Raw genomic sequence first — 18,244 nt, 5'->3', positions numbered from 1 at the left:
TGAAATTTCACTGAAAACTCTTTCGCTAGCAACTGAGGAGGGTGGGGGAAAGAGATATCTCCTTACTTGTGCAGCAAGTAGCTGAAAATGTGCTTCATTTTCTCTCCACCAAAGTAGTGGATCCCCATTTCGGCGGTCAATCAATGGTTCCTTAATGTAGAGGTCTACTTCATCCTCAATGGTAGCGTGGGGTGCAGTCTTGCTTGTGTGGGGCCCTGATAAGTGACTGAACATTTCATCAATCCATACATGAGAGGCTGCACTCTCAATTCGCTTCCTTTTCGCAACCATACGTATATCTGGCTGCCCTTCGCTTGCGGTTTCAGTGGCAGCACAGTCTGCAAGACTGCTCTCCTCAATTTGCCCTTTTTCCCAGAGTCTCCACAAAAGCCACTCTTTGGCTTTCTGAGCTGTTTGCTCACAGGAAAAAGCATGATGCTTGTAACGGGGATCCAAGAAACAAGCAAGCATCACACATTTCGTTTCCTCAAGTTTTGGAAAGTGTTTGCTGAGAGACTCTCTCATGACCTGCCTAAGAGTTTTTATTCCTCTTGGGGAGAGTCCTTTATCAGCTTGAAACAGCATTTTTAGCACCGTCAGGCATGGAATGATGCAAGAAAGTGATGAAATGTTCTGGCTTACTTCAAGTGTCGCCTCTGGAAGGAGAGTTTCAACCAAATTACTTACAGTGTCCCACTGGTCAGCATTTGGACATGTGTACCCTCTGTACTTGCCTGCATATACGTTGAGAGCACACTTCTGCTCCAGCGTTCTTTGTAGCATGTGTACCTTTGAGTTCCATCTGGTTGGGACATCCTGAATCAAACTGTGCTTAGGCAGACCGGGGTCATTCTGAATGGCCCCCAAACGCTCCTTGGCAAGAACAGAATGATGGAAATGTGTTGCACATTTCTTTAACATTGCAGTTATATCTATCACTGCTCTTTGGCTCATCAAACCATCATTCACCACAAGCTGTAGTAAATGTGCTGTGAAGCTAAGATCTGGTAGAACAGCTAGCTTCATTCCTTTGACCATATTTGCTCCATTATCACAAAGCACAAGCATCACTTTGTTTTGGACTATTCCACAGTCATCAAACATGCCCAAGAATGTTTCCTTAATGTGTTTGCCAGTATAGGAACCGTGCGTTGCTGTGTTGTTCAGGACTGCCGGGTTATTTTCCAGCTATTGTCAATGAAATGGCAAGTGAGACTCATGAGTGACTCTGTAGTACTAGACCAGCAGTCAGTAGTGAAAGCCAATGACCAGCATTCTCTGGTTGGAGGAGGGTCTTTATCTTGGCTGCAACCTGGTGGTGAATCTGTTCAAGCTTTTCGGTTTGATAAAACTTCTCATTTTTCAATGTGTATCATGGCTAAGCCACTGAGAGAGGTCGCTTGAAGCCAGCATCAGACACCATCGTAAATGGCTGGTTGTCAGTGATTATCATTTCTGTGATGAGTCGGTCCAATTGTTTAGATTTTTCATCAGAATTTGGACATTTTTTTATTTTGAAATAGTTTCTGTATTGCAGGCTGGAGTGAGGTTGTTGTAGCTGACCGTGCGTCTGATGTTTTTTTTTGTGTGTGTGTGTGCTGCATTATGCAAATTGGGGTAATGAATCCTGAGATGGGCCCAAAGATCACTGGTGTTTTTGTATTTCGGCCCTCCTGAGCCTGTGCTGACTCTAGTCTTTTGCATGTGTTGCATATCACATGGTCTGGTGATTGTTTAGTGAAGTGGCCCATACTGCACTTGCTAATCTCTTCTTTGAATCCATCTAAAGCAGGTTTCAGAAAAAGGCAGGAAGATAAGAAAATTGTTTCGAGTGTTTGCATGGGCAAGTTGCATTTAAAATTACAGACCTACAGTTCTTCCTACAATGTTGGCTACATTGCTGACCACATTTGGCATTACAGATTATCTGTAAAGGTCACATTTGAGCTGCATCCGGGGTGCGAGGGCGTGCACGTTCGAATGAGACGGTGTTCGAGAGATAGAGGCCTAGTAAAAGGGGGCAAATTTTGACGTTGTGGGTAAATTTCTCTGTGGTTATCTTATTTTGGCTACGCCACGGACGCCTATTGCTATTTCAAAAGCATTCAGTAATCGGACGGACGACGGCAATAATTGCGTAAGAAATAAAGCGAATTGATACATCATTTAGGCTGCATTTTCATCGTAAAGTATGAAATGTCAGACCTTATAACTAGCCTGTGCATTCTCACGCTTTTTCAAAAGCTGTGGGGAGATTCTAGGGGCCCATTTGCTCATAAGTCATTTATGTGAGGAATGGACAGCTCAAAGCTAGCGAAAATACTGTGAAGTGTATGCGGCAAATTTTTATTTTAATAACTCCAATTCCATTATGATGATGAGGCCAAATGAAGAAACATCAAAGCAGCGAGCGGGTATTTGCAGCTTTGCCACGAGGTTCTAACATACAGCGCAGCCGCAAGCGAGTTCAAGTTTAATTTTGTGAACGGTTGCTTAAAAGATAACTGTAATTCAGAAGGCTATGCTTTAAGGGTAAATTCCTTTTAACGTCTCATTTGAGGGTGGCACGGTGACGCAGTGGGTAGCGATGTCGCCTCAAGGTTCCGGGTTTGATTCCCAGGCCAGGTGGCCAGGGTCCTTTCTGTGTGGAGTTTGCATGTTCTCCCCGTGTCTGCGTGGGTTTCCTCTGGGAGCTCTGGTTTCCACCACAGTCCGAAGACATGCAGGTTTGGCGAATTGGAGACACTAAATTGCCCCTAGGTATGAATGAGTGTCTGCCCTGCGATGGACTGATGACCTGTCCAGGGTGTTTCCCTGCCTTTCACCCATTGTATACTGGGATAGGCCCCAGCACCCCCCCACTACTCTAACTAGGATAAGCAGCTTTGTGAGTGAGTGAGTGTTTCGTTTGAAAGAATAAATATACATTACTATTTCTTAAATGTGCAGTGTAAAACTGTTGGAACCTATGGGATAAGTGCACCAATTAGTCCTTATTACAAGTCCTTTATTTTTTTTTATATTCCAAACATATTTTTTATCTTAAGCGTAAACTACTTATATTGATTCAAAAAGGTCCCATTAGCCTAGTGTAATTTGGTTAATGGTATGGTTTGAGCACAACAACCCTTTTACTGGATACTTACATTTCATCCTTGTTTACAGCAGCAGGTCTGAGAAAACGTTTGCTTTTCGAGGTCAAATAACGTTGTCTATGGAAGTCTATTTCCGCCACTTTAAAAAAAAATCAAGTCACATAGTGTGTCATAATAATGAGAACGTACTTCATAATTATGACTTTGTATCTCTGATAGTAAATTATAATTATGAGATACTAAGTCATAATTTTGAGATAATAAGTCATAATTATGAGACACTATGTCATAATTATGAGATACAAAGTCATAATTATGAGATAAGTTCTCATTATTATGACATACTATGTGACTTGACTTTTTTTTTTTTTTTTCAAGTGGCGGAAATGTACCGATGACAGATAATCAAAAATTTGCAAATATTGGCCCCTGTTATCTAATGACCAGATAATCGGTCGAACCCCTGAAAAAATGCAATGTGTTTTGCAAATAAGAATGTTACTTACAAACTTTTTTTTTGTATTTTTTTGATAGCCATTTTTGTACACACATTGTGTTTGTTTCAGAGGTGTGTGTTGTATTTGTATGGGAGAGTGTGTAGATTTGCAAATAGTGGGACATTTCTGAAACATGTTCAGTGTGTTTGCAACATTTTGGCAGCTTTCAGACTCCATAACATACACTTCTGTTTATTACACGCATGACTGTGAGTATCATTATGCATGACATTCCTGTGTTTGTCTATTTGGATCTCTGAAATTGCAGCGGAGTGTCTACGATGTTCACTTTACCTGTTTGTTCTTAGTAAAATGACCTGCGTGGAAATCATTCATGAAAATTGTATTATTTGTCTTTCATCATCTTCATTTGTCCACCATGGCTTCTCTCTGTGCTCCTCTCTGATTGACCAGGTTCATAGCCAGTGACCAGTCTGACTCAGAGTGCGACCAACTGGAACAAGTAAAGGAGGACGAGCTCCAGGCAGAGGACCCCCAACATGCGTTTGGGCATGGAACTGAACTCATTCCCTGGTATGTTTTGTCTATCCGACCACATATTCATCACTTCCTCCTGCAGGGGGCAACAGTGATCCACTACGAGCAGAACTCCCACCAGACAGCCCGATGCTTACTACGCCTACAGCCGGATAATTGTTTCCTCACCTGGGGAAAGATTCATAACACGTCAACCACCAACGGACGCATACGCAGCCCTGGATCCAGCGGGGTGAGTGGAACAGACTCTCCCCACACTCGACCTCAGGTGGGTGGGCAGCCCATCCTGGCAGGGTTGACCGACGGATTTGTCGACCTGAGCATAGTAAAGGCTGTGTTTTTGGGTCACAGCGGAGTGGATCTGACGAGTGTGTGTGCGCAAAATAAACTTCCCATGGGTCTAAACATCCAGGAGAACGCTCTGACGCTACTTTATGGAGCGCACACCACGGAGAACCGCCTGCTGCACTTTGTAGGCCCAACATACACTCTGCGCATGCTGTGTGAAGGCCTGGAACAGCTGCTTCATGCTGTCAGGAGGATGAAGAAGTTTCCAGATCAGAGACTGCAATGGCTTAGGAGGCAGTACATCAACTTATACCAGGTATATGTGCGTGTGTGTGTGTGTGTGCGCGCCTGTGGGTGAGACTAAGTGCACATATCTGTTAATACAAGTGTGCATGTATGTTTGAAGTTCTGACAGCATGTGTTCTAATGTGTTTCTGTAGGAGGATGGCAGGTATGAGGGTCCTACGCTAGCTCAGGCCATCGAACTGTTTGGGGGTCGACGCTGGAATAGCCCACAGTCAGCCAATCAAAAGAACAGCTCTCTCAGTAATACAGGCAATCAGAAGATCAGCCCTGGAGTCATTAACACCAAGAAAAAAAAGAAAATGTTGATGAGGGTGAGAGAGGGTGTAGAGGGACTTGAGATGGAGGAAGGGGATTCATCTTTCTTAAATTGAATTAATAGTTTATCTTTCTGGATGAATGAGAACGTGTCGTTTTGCGGCATGCGTGTTTTATTCCAGGGAGACAGTGGAGATGCCACAGACGATGAGACGGGCTCGAGGAAGACGAGGAGTGGTGGGGAGGTTCTGGGTCGAAGTGGGTCGGATCCATCAGACAGTGTGGATCAGGATGAATTAGGTCAAAACCTCCTTGTGAAGTAAAAACACTATTGCTATCAGGAGTATTACAGAGTATACTAAGGAGAATAATACAATAATAAGTACAAGAGTAATTGAGTAATATACTGGTGTAATTTCATACTTTATTAACAGTACAGAGTTTACAGAGGCCTGGGGTTTTGGACAATCCTCAAAGTCAGATTGACTCTAAAGACCATTCATGATATGGTCCACCTGCTTCTGGTTAAAAAAAAAAAAAAAAACTCCTTTATATGATGAATTTCTGCTCTGTCTGTGTGTGTTTGAGCAGATGATAGTGGTTCATTCGGCCTACCTGGACCATTCTCCCTGTCTCTGAGTAAAGCCTTTCCGATCAATGCATCATCATCAGTATCATCAGCATCATCGTCATCATCATCCTCATCATCATCATTAAATTCTAATCTGTCTACAAGTGTTCAGCCAAACACTTCGGTGAAGAACTCAGGGTGAGACACACACACACACACACACACACACACACACAGAGAGAGAAAGAGAGAGAGAGAGACTATATTTGTTTGTAAAGCACTCTGTAGTTCAGTATACAAAGACAAACTAACTGTGTTGTGACAGTGCTTCGTCAGGCCGGGGGTTGGCAGGGCGACAGAAGCCTCTGAGGGGTTTCCAGAACCTGATGGACTCTGATTCCACCATGAGCTTCAGCCAGTTTGTGGAGCTCTACAAATCATTCAGGTAAGCACAATATAGTTATTGACCACACATTAAAATCACAATTACTCAGATGTATCCCATCATCTATACACACACTGAATATGCTCTATGTAGCGTGCATTGAATATGCTCTATGTAATGCGCACTGAATATGTTCTATGTTATGTGCATTACTGCCCAAGTCATCTGGAAGCTGCATTTTTTAATTTCATGTTTTAAGTACTCCGTCAATTAACCCCTCAATACTTTCTTTGAAAAATTGTGTGTGTATGTATGTATGTATGTGTATGTAGCATCCGGAGTCGGAAAGACCTGAAGGAGTTGTTTGATGCCCATGCGGTGCCCTGTGGGCGCTGTGCCACAGACCCTGTCCCCCTCTACACCAGTCTGATCATCGATGACAAACTGACCAACACACAGCCTGACCTAGGTGAGTATCCTGCACAAACACACTCAGCCTGAGGTCGGTGTGTACCTGTTTCATTACACACATACAGTCCTTAATGGTCATACTAGTTTTAATCTATATCTGGGGTGTGTGTGTGTGTGTGTGTCTTCCTCTCTCTTGCAGACCTGTTAACCCGTAATGGTTCAGACCCTGGTTTGTCTTTACGTGGCCGTGGGGAGGAGAGTGAGGGGCAGAGGCAGATTTGGGATGCGATTGCTGCTTCCAGCATTGTGTGTAACGGGACAGGGGTAGAGAGTGTGTCCCTGGGTCAACAGGCCTGGGGCATTGAACAACTCAACAACTTTATGGTCAATTATCAGAGAGAGCACCACACACATGATCAGTTACTCAGCATCATACAGGTACAGACACACACACACACTTACACAGACACACACACTGCGTCTTACACTCTCTGTCTGTTTTACTTGCACTGTTTTTCTTTCTCTCACACACACACGCACTTCCGTCACCTCCGTCACCCGCTGGAAATTTTGAATAGATATGAAAGTTATCAAAAGCCCTCTGATATTTCTCTGTTATATTTCTCTCTCTTTTCTGACTGTTGATGTTGGCAGAGGCATGAGCCATGTGCCAGTTTGCGTCAGATGGGATGGATGTCCTTTGAAGGCTTTGCAAGGTCAGAAACATCGGGTAAACCTGTTGTTAGTCTGTGTATAGGAATACACTTAGTCCTGAGTGAAAGGGTTCCTATTTGCTTCAATTTTCCTTGAGGTAAATCTGTCCTCTTAGCTGCCTGGATTTGATATGTTGTTGATTGGGTGTAGTTTGTTTAAGTGGGTGTGTCTCTGTGGTCAGTTGTCTGTAATGAGAGAGACAAGTGTGTTCCCTCTGCTGATTGGTAGTGCTGTGTGTCTCTCTCATCAGGTTTTTGACAGATAAGGATAATTTTGCATCAAAAATGGAGGACACTCAAGTGAATTTGGAGGATCTTCAATTCCCTCTTTCTTACTACTATGTTGAGTCTTCCCACAACACTTACCTCACTGGACACCAGCTCAAAGGAGAGTCCTCTGTTGAGCTCTACAGTCAGGTAGGTGAGGCAACAGTCATTCTGGGTGGGCTTTACACTGGATGGGCAAAAAGTAAAGAATACAGTGTTTGTGTGTGTGTGTGTGTGTGTGTGTGTGTGTGTGTGTGTGTGTGTGTAGGTGTTGCTGCAGGGCTGTAGGAGTGTGGAGCTGGACTGCTGGGATGGAGATGATGGCATGCCAATCATCTATCATGGACACACCCTCACCACCCGAATCCCATTCAAGGTCTGGCATACACACTACCTTTAAAAGCATTATTTTAAAGCACTCTAATTTCCTAGATATTGTTAATCCTTATGTTTCATGGCTGGTTTTAGTTTCTGAGTTTAGGCATATGAAGAATAGTGTAGTTTAATCAGTGTTGCATGAGTGCAGGTTTAATTGGAGACTGTAATAATAATGTTGTTTAATACACATTGGGAGACTGTAATAATAATGTTGTTTAATACACATTGGGAGACTGTAATAATAATGTTTAATACACATTGGGAGACTGCAATAATAATGTTGTTTAATACACATTGGGAGACTGTAATAATAATGTTGTTTAATACACATTGGGAGACTGTAATAATAATGTTGTTTAATACACATTGGCTGTGATGTGACCCAGGACGTGGTGGAGGCTGTGAATCGCTCTGCCTTTGTGACCTCTGACCTCCCAGTCATCCTCTCTATAGAAAACCACTGCTCCCTGCCACAGCAACGCAAAATGGCTGAGATTTTTAAGGTCCTCACGCGCTGCCACATACCTACACTACACACTTATGTCTTCTCATTTCAACACAGACAAGCAATCATACCCATAATAAGCACAAACCATTTAACTTTTATTGTAAAGGTGTTTAACCTTGAGTTTTTTCTGTTTTGAACATCTTTCACTTACAGACCGTGTTTGGAGACAAATTGGTGACTAAATTCCTATTTGAGAGTGATTTCTATGATGATCCTTTGTTACCATCACCGTGGCAACTACGAGGAAAAATCCTCCTGAAGAATAAGAAGCTTAAAGCACATCAGGCTCCTGTGGACATTCTCAAACAGAAGGCAGGACCACTAATGATAAGCTTTAGCATTAGTGCAACTGCGAGGCCATTAAATTAACCCAGAGAGTGCACGAAGACTCATACATACACATTTATTCACTAGTGAATTTGCTACAGTGTTTCTGTATAGTTATGGTTGCCATTTTTCTCACTGACGTCATCACAATAGCCCCTCCCCTCTTCATATGCCCCCCCCCCCAATCCCCCTAAATGGTCCTTCCCTTGGCTATAGGCACATCAGCTGGCCAGCATGCAGGTTCAGGCCAGTAACAGCACACTGACTGGGGCGTCGCCCAACAACGAAGAGGAGGAGGAGGAAGAGGACGAGTATGACTATGACTATGAGTCACTGTCGGATGGTACGTGCTGCTGTAATGTGACAGACCAGATGTGTCCATAGAGGTCAACACTAACCTGTTTAGCACTCTTGATTTATTCAGGAGTTGTTGTTTTTTTACTCATCAGTGATGGATCATTCTTCACCTAATCACCCAATGGCTGCCTGAGGCAGGCAGGACTCTCTTTATGGATCAGTGTTTGTTTAAAGAGGTGATCTTCTGCTCTGATTTATGACAATAAACAGCAAAGCCCCCTTAAAGCTTTAATTATGCTAAATGTTTATAGCAGCAAAAGAAGCGATAGGTACTTCCATACAGTCAGTGTGAAATCACCTCAGACTTTTAAGAAATAGTTTTGAGCGGGTTCTCATTTGCTCTTTACTTTAAACCTGTGTATAAATTATTATTTACATTTACTAAGGTTCACTGTTACCTTCATAGTATGTAGGACACTCTACATACTGTGTGTGTGTGTGTGTGTGTGTGTGTGTTTGTGCGTTTCAAAATAAAAGAAAAAGTCTGGACGCTCTCCTATACTTTGGTTTATGACCATTCTCTCCATCCCTCTTTCTCCCCCCTTCTCTCTCCCTCTCTCTCTTCTTCTCTCTTCACTCTCTCTTCCTCTCACCCCCCCCCCCCCCCCCATCCCTTTTTCCCTTTTTTCTGCGCTGTTCCCTATTAGCTGATGTCTTCATTGCTTCCCCTGCATTTCATGGCCAAGAAGGTAAAACAGTACATCAACATAATACGCAATAAAACAAACAACTCTCGTCGCCGGCCAATCGCGTGGCGTGCTGTCTGTCTTTGTTCTAGTGGCTTGTGTTCACATGTTTTAGCTCAAATGATCGTGCTGCGGATTTACAGCCTGCTCTCACATAAACAGTCTCATAAAGTCTTTGACTCTTTTCCAAAGATTTCTCAATTTGCGATCCAGCTGGCTTGTGGCCTGGTCTTGTGCTTGTGTTATGTGGCTCCAGTTTGAGGACAATGTTAACATGGCACAGACTATACTGATACGGTATAAAGCACCTTGCAGTAGGGCTTGGCACAGCGTAAAAGTTGTATTTTAGTTAAATGCGTTGGTCACTGGTACTTTGTTGTTGAGGAAGAGAAAGAGGACATGGATTCAGAACAATGAAAGAATCCCCAGTTGAGGTTTTGTAGGGGTCTGTAGGATGGGGGTTTTAGGAGAGGTGTTTTTTGTGTTTTGGGTTCTTATTTATTTATTTATTTATTTATTCATTCATTCATTTATTTTGTTTGGGGTTTTTTTTGGGCTGGGGGGGCTAGAGGAGTATTGTTTGTATCACTGATAAGAAATGGAAATTGACAGAAATGGATGTTGACAATGCTGTTGGAATGAAATTGTGTGTTATGTCAGTGTTAGTGTAAACTGGATAAGCTGGACAAAAATTCACGTCACTGCTGCTGTGTTCTCTGTAAGGTCACAGCTCTGCAGATGGTAAAGCCTGATTGGGAAAGACCTCAGGGCCAATAGAAACCACAGACTTAATATGAACATCCCTGCTCTGGCAAAGTGTGCTGCTAGAGTTAATATTACCTTCCCTGCTCTGGTTAAGTGTACTGCTAGAGTTGATATAACCGTCTGTGCTCTGGGAAAGTGTACTGCTGCAGTTAATATAACCGTCTGTGCTCTGAGAAAGTGTACTGCTAGAGTTAATATAACCGTCTGTGCTCTGGGAAAGTGTACTGCTAGAGTTAATATAACCGTCTGTGCTCTGAGAAAGTGTACTGCTGCAGTTAATATAACCGTCTGTGCTCTGAGAAAGTGTACTGTTAGAGTTAATATAACCGTCTGTGCTCTGGGAAAGTGTACTGCTAGAGTTAATATAACCGTCTGTGCTCTGGGAAAGTGTACTGCTAGAGTTAATATAACCGTCTGTGCTCTGGGAAAGTGTACTGCTAGAGTTAATATAACCGTCTGTGCTCTGGGAAAATGTACTGCTAGAGTTAATATAACCGTCTGTGTTCTGGGAAAGTGTACTGCTAGAGTTAATATAACCGTCTGTGCTCTGGGAAAATGTACTGCTAGAGTTAATATAACCGTCTGTGCTCTGGGAAAATGTACTGCTCTGGGCAAAGACAGCGTGTGCGGCCTCACAGATAGAGACACCCAGTCGCAGTGGCATCTGAAAGTTTCCATTCTCTCAACAGAACAGCATGTGGTCTCTGGAAAAATATTTCAACTTATCATCAACATACAGAGTGTGTGTGTGTGTGTGTGTCTGTTTTGGGATGGATGTCTTGTCTCTTTTGTGTTTCATAGTATGCATTGCTCTTTTAGATTAAGATTACGATTACATCTCTGTGACAGCACACACACACACTGTGAGCAGTGAATTTGACCTCTGCATTTAACCCATCCTGACACATCGATAGTGAACAGGAGCAGTGGGCAGCACACCTGGGGGGCAGGTGCAGGTGTGCTGGGGGGCATCCAAGTTATCCCTGGATGTTTTCTTGCCAGTCCTGGGAATCGAACCGGCGACCTTTCAGTCACAAGCCCACTGCTCTAACCACGGGCTGCCCTTAGACCCCCCGTGTCTGTAAATAGCTCCCTAATTGATACCATTTCATTTCACTGTTCTCATGAAGCTTACAGGAAAGAAACAATTAAGAGGACAAACATTTGACTAGTAAACAGTTTTCAAACATTTCAAGTAACTGCTCATGTCTGTATTAAATCCAGTTCAAAACAGCAAGTACAAGACTGACAACTTTGAAGAAACAGTCGCTTGAAAAATTATAATTTTTGTGACCACAGATCAGACCAAACAGATGGATTCTGCCGACCCAATGGATTCTGCTGTCTGTGATTCTAGTTAAAGAAAAACAAAAGAAGTTGTACAAAGGTTAAATTTTCGCTTGAGCTGTCTGATTACTTGATGACTTCTTGATATGAAATGGATATTGTGTTGATATAAAGCACAAATTGTTGTCTGTGATATTGCTTGTTTGTGAGTCTACCGCAGTGTTATTTCTAATCCCTCTGTGAGCTCTCTGTGCCTCTGCAGTGTTTGTTCATGAGACTGGAAGTCTGTTTGCATGTGCTCACGATTCTGTTTAGTTCTCAAGAATCTCTCTCTCTCTCTCTCTCTCTCTCTCTCTCTCTCTTTCCCTGTGTGTGTGTGTGTGTGTGTGTGTGTTTGGGATTTAGATAATATCCTGGAGGATCGTCCCGAGGGGAAATTTGTGTCGTCAAGTGAGAAGTTTCAGTCTGAGTCAAGTGATGATGTTCCAAAAAGAGCTAAGAGAGGAGAGCCCACCAGTCAAAACAAAGGAAAGGTTAGAATCGTCCCAGCTGATTAGTACTGTATTACACAGCCCTCTACTAAAGCTACTCTATCAATGTATCTTAGGTTAGTGCTAGTATACATATGTGTATGTATGTATAGTTAGGTTATGTCTACTATATTTATGTGTAGTACAATTAGGTTAGAATTACCATATTTATGTGCTTGGTCTCTTGTGTTTGTATTTTCTTGCAATGACTGCAAAGAGCAGCGTTTGCGTATCATAATTACAATCTTACAATAAAGATCATAAAATGCACGCATGCTTTCTCTTTCTCTCTCTACCTCTTTCTCTCTCTCTCTCTCTCTCTCTCTCTCTCTGTCCATCTATCTCTCTCCCTCTCTCTCTGTGTCATAGGTTTTTGATATGGACATGGGGGAGGAGTTTAAATTCCCACGCAGTAAGAAAGAGGGCAGACAGATTGCTCAGGAACTGTCAGATCTCATCATTTATTGTCAGGCTGTCAAATTCCCAGGTTTGCAACACTCCACTCTACTGTATGTCTCTGTATGTATGTGTGTGTGTGTGTATGTGTGTGTCTGTGTGTGTGTGTGTGTGTGTGTGTGTGTGTGATTTCATTCTGTCACATTAATCCTGTTAGAATATAAAATACTTATCAGTTGTTGTCTTAGCGAAAGCTAAGCATTAACTAACATTTCCATCAGAAATATGCTATAGATATATTTCTGGCCAGCAAAGAAAAGATTGATATAATGAAAAAAATTGTGTAATATAATATGTGTAATAATAATAATATACACTTTGATATTCAGTGTTTCAGTTTACAGATGGTGTTAATGTATACTTTTAATGTGTCATGCACACTGATGATTGAATGTGTACTACGCATGTGTGTTTGTGTGTGTGTGTGTGTGTGTGTGTATGTGTGAATATGTGCATGTTCTTCATGTCTGCTTTCATGTCTGTGTTTGTGTGTGTGTGTGTGTGTGTGTGTATTACAGGTCTCTCCACATTAGATCCACTGGGTTCTGCCCAGGGCAAGGAAAGAAAATGCCGAAAGTCGATCTTTGGAAATACACCAGGCAGAAACATCTCTGGAGAGCCCATACCCCTCAATCGTCACCCTGGAAAAGGTCTTTTCACCCACTCTTTCAATCCACCGCGCAGTCTTTCTCTCTAACCCTCTTTCCATTTGTCATTTTGCAGTATCATTAAAAATCTTTTGAAGCAGGTAAAGTTGGTCTGTTTAATCACACTTCTCTCATTTTAACATTAGCCGCAGTGTCAGAGGGCTGTCGTCTGAGTTGGGAGGAGTCGACCTCCTCTTCGTTTGGCCCCTCCCCTTCCCTGAGCACACTGATTCGAACACCCAAGTGTTACCATGTCTCCTCCGTCAACGAGAACGCTGCCAAGCGTCTGTGTCGACGTTATTCCCACAAACTGATTCAACACACGACCGCTCAGCTCCTGCGGACATACCCGGCTGCCACGCGCATTGACTCAACAAACCCAAACCCACTGCTCTTCTGGCAACACGGCATACAGCTGGTCGCCCTGAATTACCAGACCGATGGTGTGTATGGCACTGACTCTCAGCTGTCTCGCCCTGAAATACATTTATGCCACACTACAACCCATAACACAGAAACAACACACAGACAAAAACACAGGATAAACATGCAATGTGATCAATTCATATCAAATACAAATTAATACAGAGTTCTGTGTTCATGTCTCTGCCCTTGATCTGCACATACGGCACACAGCTATTATCCTTTCACTCTCTCTGACCTCACCTGTCTCGCATACTCTATCTACTAGTTGACACAAAGAAAAGGATGGGTTCCCCCTTCTTAAGTCATGGTTGTTCTTGAGGTTTCTTCCTTACTCTGTGAGAGATTTTCCTTACTGTTGTGGCTTACTGGAGCTGTCAAGCCTAGGATGCTGTACAGCTGCTAAGTTAAGATGTCTGTTGTAACAAGCATTTATACAAACAAAACTGAGCTGTATACATATATTATGTTAGATCAGTGATGTATTTCATATCCTGCATATCATTCTTTTTGTTTAATAACCGATCCATATGTTGGAAGTTTTCTTTTTAAATATTTGCCCTTCATTCACAAAGTCTGCCATAAATTGTTTTAGAAATATGTGAGAATGTATATTAAAAACACTTGACCTTGACCTGCAAAACAGTTGTCCTTCATCTTGCTCCCAGAGAAGGAAACTGGAGTTGTTTAAAAATTCACTTGACCTTATTGTAAAAACACTTGACACTCAGCTTCAAAAACAGAAAACTTGACTTTCATCTCACTACCAAAGAAAGTCAGTTGGAGCTGTTTTGATGAGGACTATCTCAGTCTATTCCTTTGATCTTATGGAGTCCCAAAATGAAAAACTAAGAATGAATTAGATCTTACTCCTTTTGTTGTTGGTTTGTTATTTTTACCGAATGACCGAGGGTGGAGTTCATCAAATGCACATAGTTTTCCATTATCTGTGCCAACTCCCAGAGGAAACAGGACAGAAAGCCTAACCGCTGTTATCTTAAAGTCAGGGTAAAAACCAGAGTCCACTCTGACAAGCCTTTCTCAATAAGCCATAGAGCAGCCATCTCTACTGGCATTTGTAAGGGTGGTTTAACCTGCTAACAGCCATCTTAAGTCTAAATGTCTTCATCGATAATTATTTTGTTTAGTTAAGGTAATTTTGCTCAGAAACAAAGTTGATCTGTCTCTTTCTTTTTCTCTGCATCTTTCCCTTTCCTAAGTCTAGGCCTATGTACAAATACTTAATAACCAATAGATTATTCTGAAATTATGCTTTAGTTAATTATTGACCCTACATTCTCTTTTCTCTCTCTCTCTCTCTCTGTCTCTCTCAGACCTGCCACTCCAGTTGAATGCAGCCTTGTTTGAAAGCTGGGGTAGCTGTGGGTACGTGCTGAAGCCTCCAGTTCTGTGGGATAGAAACTGTCCTCTGTACACAACCTTCAGCCCTCTGGAGAGAGACACAGACCTCAGCCCAGCACAGTACCACCTCACAGTGAGTGCACACACACGCACACAAACACACACACACGCACACGCACACATATACACGTGCATGCATGCAGAGACACATACGGACACAACTCATATTCAGATACGCATAGATTTACAAGCCTAAATATGAGATTTGTATATGCTGTTATGTGCAGGTACATGTAGTTTTAAGTGTTTTGAGATGGGACAGCTGTGTGCACATACATAATTCCATGATATGACTCATTTTTCCTTTTAAGTCTTAACAACACCATCATCCTCCACTTGCATTTCATCTCTCACACCAGCTTTGTTAGGGCCTGTTTACATGGAGAGAAACACATGTGGCACTGATAGATAGACTAATCTTTTTCTCTCCCTGCACCCCTATCTCCCTCCCTCTTTCTCTCTCTCTCTCATAGATCATCTCTGGGCAGAACGTTTGTCCTGGGAGTACCTTGGCGAGCGTGTGTGTGGAGGTGGACGTTTTGGGAATACCAGTGGAGTCGTGTCACTTCCGGACCAAAGCTGCCCACAGGAACTCCTTTAACCCAATGTGGGGTCAGAGTTTTCAATTCCAGGTCACCATGGAAGATCTGACCTTTCTGCGTTTCTCTGTGGTGGAACAGAATAGCTCCCAAATCACAGCCCAGAGAATATTGCCTCTTAAACTACTCAGAACAGGTAACACACTCCTCATCTATACCTAGTTTAGCACTGATCACTCTTAGTATTGAGTGGCGAGACAATGCACAGCGCTAACTCTGTTTCATGACCCTATATAATTTGACCAGCCTCCCATACGTTGCCCATCCTCCCTCGGCTTGCTTTCTCCTGCCGTTCTCAGTATGACTCATCAAGGTTTTAATGAAGTTTTGCAATTTTTTCCTTTGGTTTTTAGGTTTTCTAATGGTTTGGTGCGAGATAACTCCTTTTTACCTCGTTTACTGCAATGGGGTAAAAAAGGAGGTATAGTTTGCTGCGAAATGTTTCCTAATATTTTCCTTCAAAAGTTTTCCCTCAGCAGTTTCTCCAGTGCCTTGTTGAGATTAAACAGATAACGTCTGATGTTCCCCTCAGGCTGAATGATTGTAATGATGTTTGTTTGATGTTGATCTGGTCTCAGATCAGTCGCTGACTGGCAGCGTGGCTCTTTGCCACTGCATTCTATGTGTGTGTGAATGTATGTGTGTGTGTGTCCATCTGTCTGACTCAGAGCTCAGACAAACAAAGCCTATTCACATGCAAACACAGATTAATGTCATGCCGGGCCAGTCTGTCCATCAGGCCTAACGTCTGAGACGAGAGGGACCTCAGTGTGGACAGAGCAAATTACAGCTGGATTCCAGCACATTACGGACTAAATTTAGCTAACAGCAAAATGAAACACTGAGAAATGCTGATGTTTACTTTGATTGCCTGTGCCGGAAGTGTTTTTAATGCCGACTGGTTGCGTCTCATGTTGGCTGAGTGCTGACTGGTCCGGCCCAATGCTTGTTTGACGTGTTGCGTATTATGATTGGCTGTAAGTGTTTGTGTATGGGTTTTCAGGCTACAGGCATGTTCAGCTGAGAAATCAGCACAATGAGCCTCTGGAAATTTCCAGCCTCTTCATCTATAGCCGCAGAATGGAAGAGAACACGACAAGACACACCATGCCTGTGTCAGCGGTCAGTACGGCACACAACCTGTAACACCTTTACCCAGCATGTTCACCATATATATAGTATAGATTTGTTTGACAAATTAATGACATATACACTGTTCATTTACTACAGTCACATTCTACACATAAATTAAATACCTGTCCACATTTATTATAGATTGACTGTTTGTGGTATATTTACCAAACATTTATCATACATCTATCATGAACATTTACCAAACTAATTTACCAAAAATGTATCATACATCTACCGTGTGTGTAGTTGTTTAGCACAGAGGAGCGCCGGGCAGCTGTTCAGTATAAAGTAACAGTTCATGGAGCTCCAGGACCAGAGCCTTTCGCTGTTGTGTGTGTTACTGAGAGGACTACAGTCGCACAGCTCCTACACACAGTGAGTCTACTGCAAACACACACACTACTACTACTAATATGAGTACTACACACACATACACGCACACACATACAAACACACACGCACACACACACATACATACTTGTACTTCTATCTTTGTGAGGACACTCATTGAAGTTATGCATTCCCTAGCCCCTTACTCTACCCCTAACCTAAACCTAATTCTAACCTGAACCCCCCCAAGTCTTAACCCTCAAACAGCCCTTTGAAGAAGCGAGGACAAGCCAAAATGTCTCCACTTTCCCAAAATGTCCTCACTCCCAAGGTCTAAAACTCAAACTGGTCCTCACAAGGATAGCTGTACAAGCACACACACACACGCATACACAACTGAAACATGTAGTGAGTGCATTCAACTACACTCTCACACCATCAACACTTCCATGTACTGTAAGGAATTCTCAAATCCATTCTCACAGTAACACTGTTTGGCCTCCGTCTGCTTCCCTTCCCACTACCTCTCTTCTCTAATTATCTCTCTCTCCCAGCTGCTCTCCTCCTCTCCTCTGTCTGTGTCTGGTATGTGTTTGGTGGAGGAGAGGTGTGTGTTGTCTCGCGAGCGTGGAGACAGCCGGCGGCCCCCTCTGCAGCGTGTGCTGGGAGCAGATGAGGAGGTGCTGAGAGTAGTGAACAGCTGGAGCCCGGAGGACCTGTACCTGGGCCGACTGTGCCTCCGCAACATGCATGAGGTAAAGGGTAAACGAGAGTAAAGAACATTCTAGATGAACTGAAACCGTTTTTGCAAACAGCACTATTGTTTCATAAATGACCAGGATCAGTGACATGGCACAGTTTTCTGTGCTTGTTTATGAATAGCTTATTGTGTATATACACAGCTCTGTATGAATGGCTCTGACCATACTGGTGTTGTGTCATTTCCTGACAAAGAGTGCCCCCTGGTGGAGTTAATGAAATTAACCTTTTACAACCATAAGGAACTTTTTGCTGTTTTTGGATGCATGGACATTAAACATCAAACAACTCATGACAAATGTGACTTGAGAAAATTCGGTGAGGGAAAAAGTGTTACGACCAGCAGAGCA

General features: G+C 42.8%; 1 protein-coding gene across 1 annotated transcript in view; it reads left to right on the top strand.

Annotated features, from left to right (window-relative positions):
• LOC115823467 (1-phosphatidylinositol 4,5-bisphosphate phosphodiesterase epsilon-1-like) overlaps positions 1-18,244 on the top strand; it is a 34,439-nt gene that overhangs the window by 14,937 nt on the left and 1,258 nt on the right. Inside the window, exons 8-30 of the mRNA XM_030787518.1 lie at positions 4,007-4,694; positions 4,819-4,995; positions 5,122-5,239; positions 5,531-5,708; positions 5,836-5,955; positions 6,228-6,364; positions 6,506-6,744; positions 6,961-7,022; positions 7,271-7,436; positions 7,555-7,662; positions 8,051-8,167; positions 8,326-8,484; positions 8,716-8,842; positions 9,504-9,545; positions 12,000-12,127; positions 12,494-12,611; positions 13,099-13,230; positions 13,374-13,670; positions 14,985-15,145; positions 15,546-15,807; positions 16,675-16,793; positions 17,052-17,180; positions 17,690-17,890. Coding sequence (XP_030643378.1) covers positions 4,007-4,694; positions 4,819-4,995; positions 5,122-5,239; positions 5,531-5,708; positions 5,836-5,955; positions 6,228-6,364; positions 6,506-6,744; positions 6,961-7,022; positions 7,271-7,436; positions 7,555-7,662; positions 8,051-8,167; positions 8,326-8,484; positions 8,716-8,842; positions 9,504-9,545; positions 12,000-12,127; positions 12,494-12,611; positions 13,099-13,230; positions 13,374-13,670; positions 14,985-15,145; positions 15,546-15,807; positions 16,675-16,793; positions 17,052-17,180; positions 17,690-17,890 — 3,985 coding nt within the window. The remainder of the gene's footprint in view (positions 1-4,006; positions 4,695-4,818; positions 4,996-5,121; positions 5,240-5,530; positions 5,709-5,835; positions 5,956-6,227; positions 6,365-6,505; positions 6,745-6,960; positions 7,023-7,270; positions 7,437-7,554; positions 7,663-8,050; positions 8,168-8,325; positions 8,485-8,715; positions 8,843-9,503; positions 9,546-11,999; positions 12,128-12,493; positions 12,612-13,098; positions 13,231-13,373; positions 13,671-14,984; positions 15,146-15,545; positions 15,808-16,674; positions 16,794-17,051; positions 17,181-17,689; positions 17,891-18,244) is intronic.

This window comes from Chanos chanos, chromosome 10, assembly GCF_902362185.1.
Source record: "Chanos chanos chromosome 10, fChaCha1.1, whole genome shotgun sequence".
Classification (NCBI taxonomy): domain Eukaryota; kingdom Metazoa; phylum Chordata; class Actinopteri; order Gonorynchiformes; family Chanidae; genus Chanos; species Chanos chanos.
The sequence above is the reverse complement of the archived record's forward strand: the minus strand, read 5'-3'. Positions and strand labels throughout refer to the sequence as shown.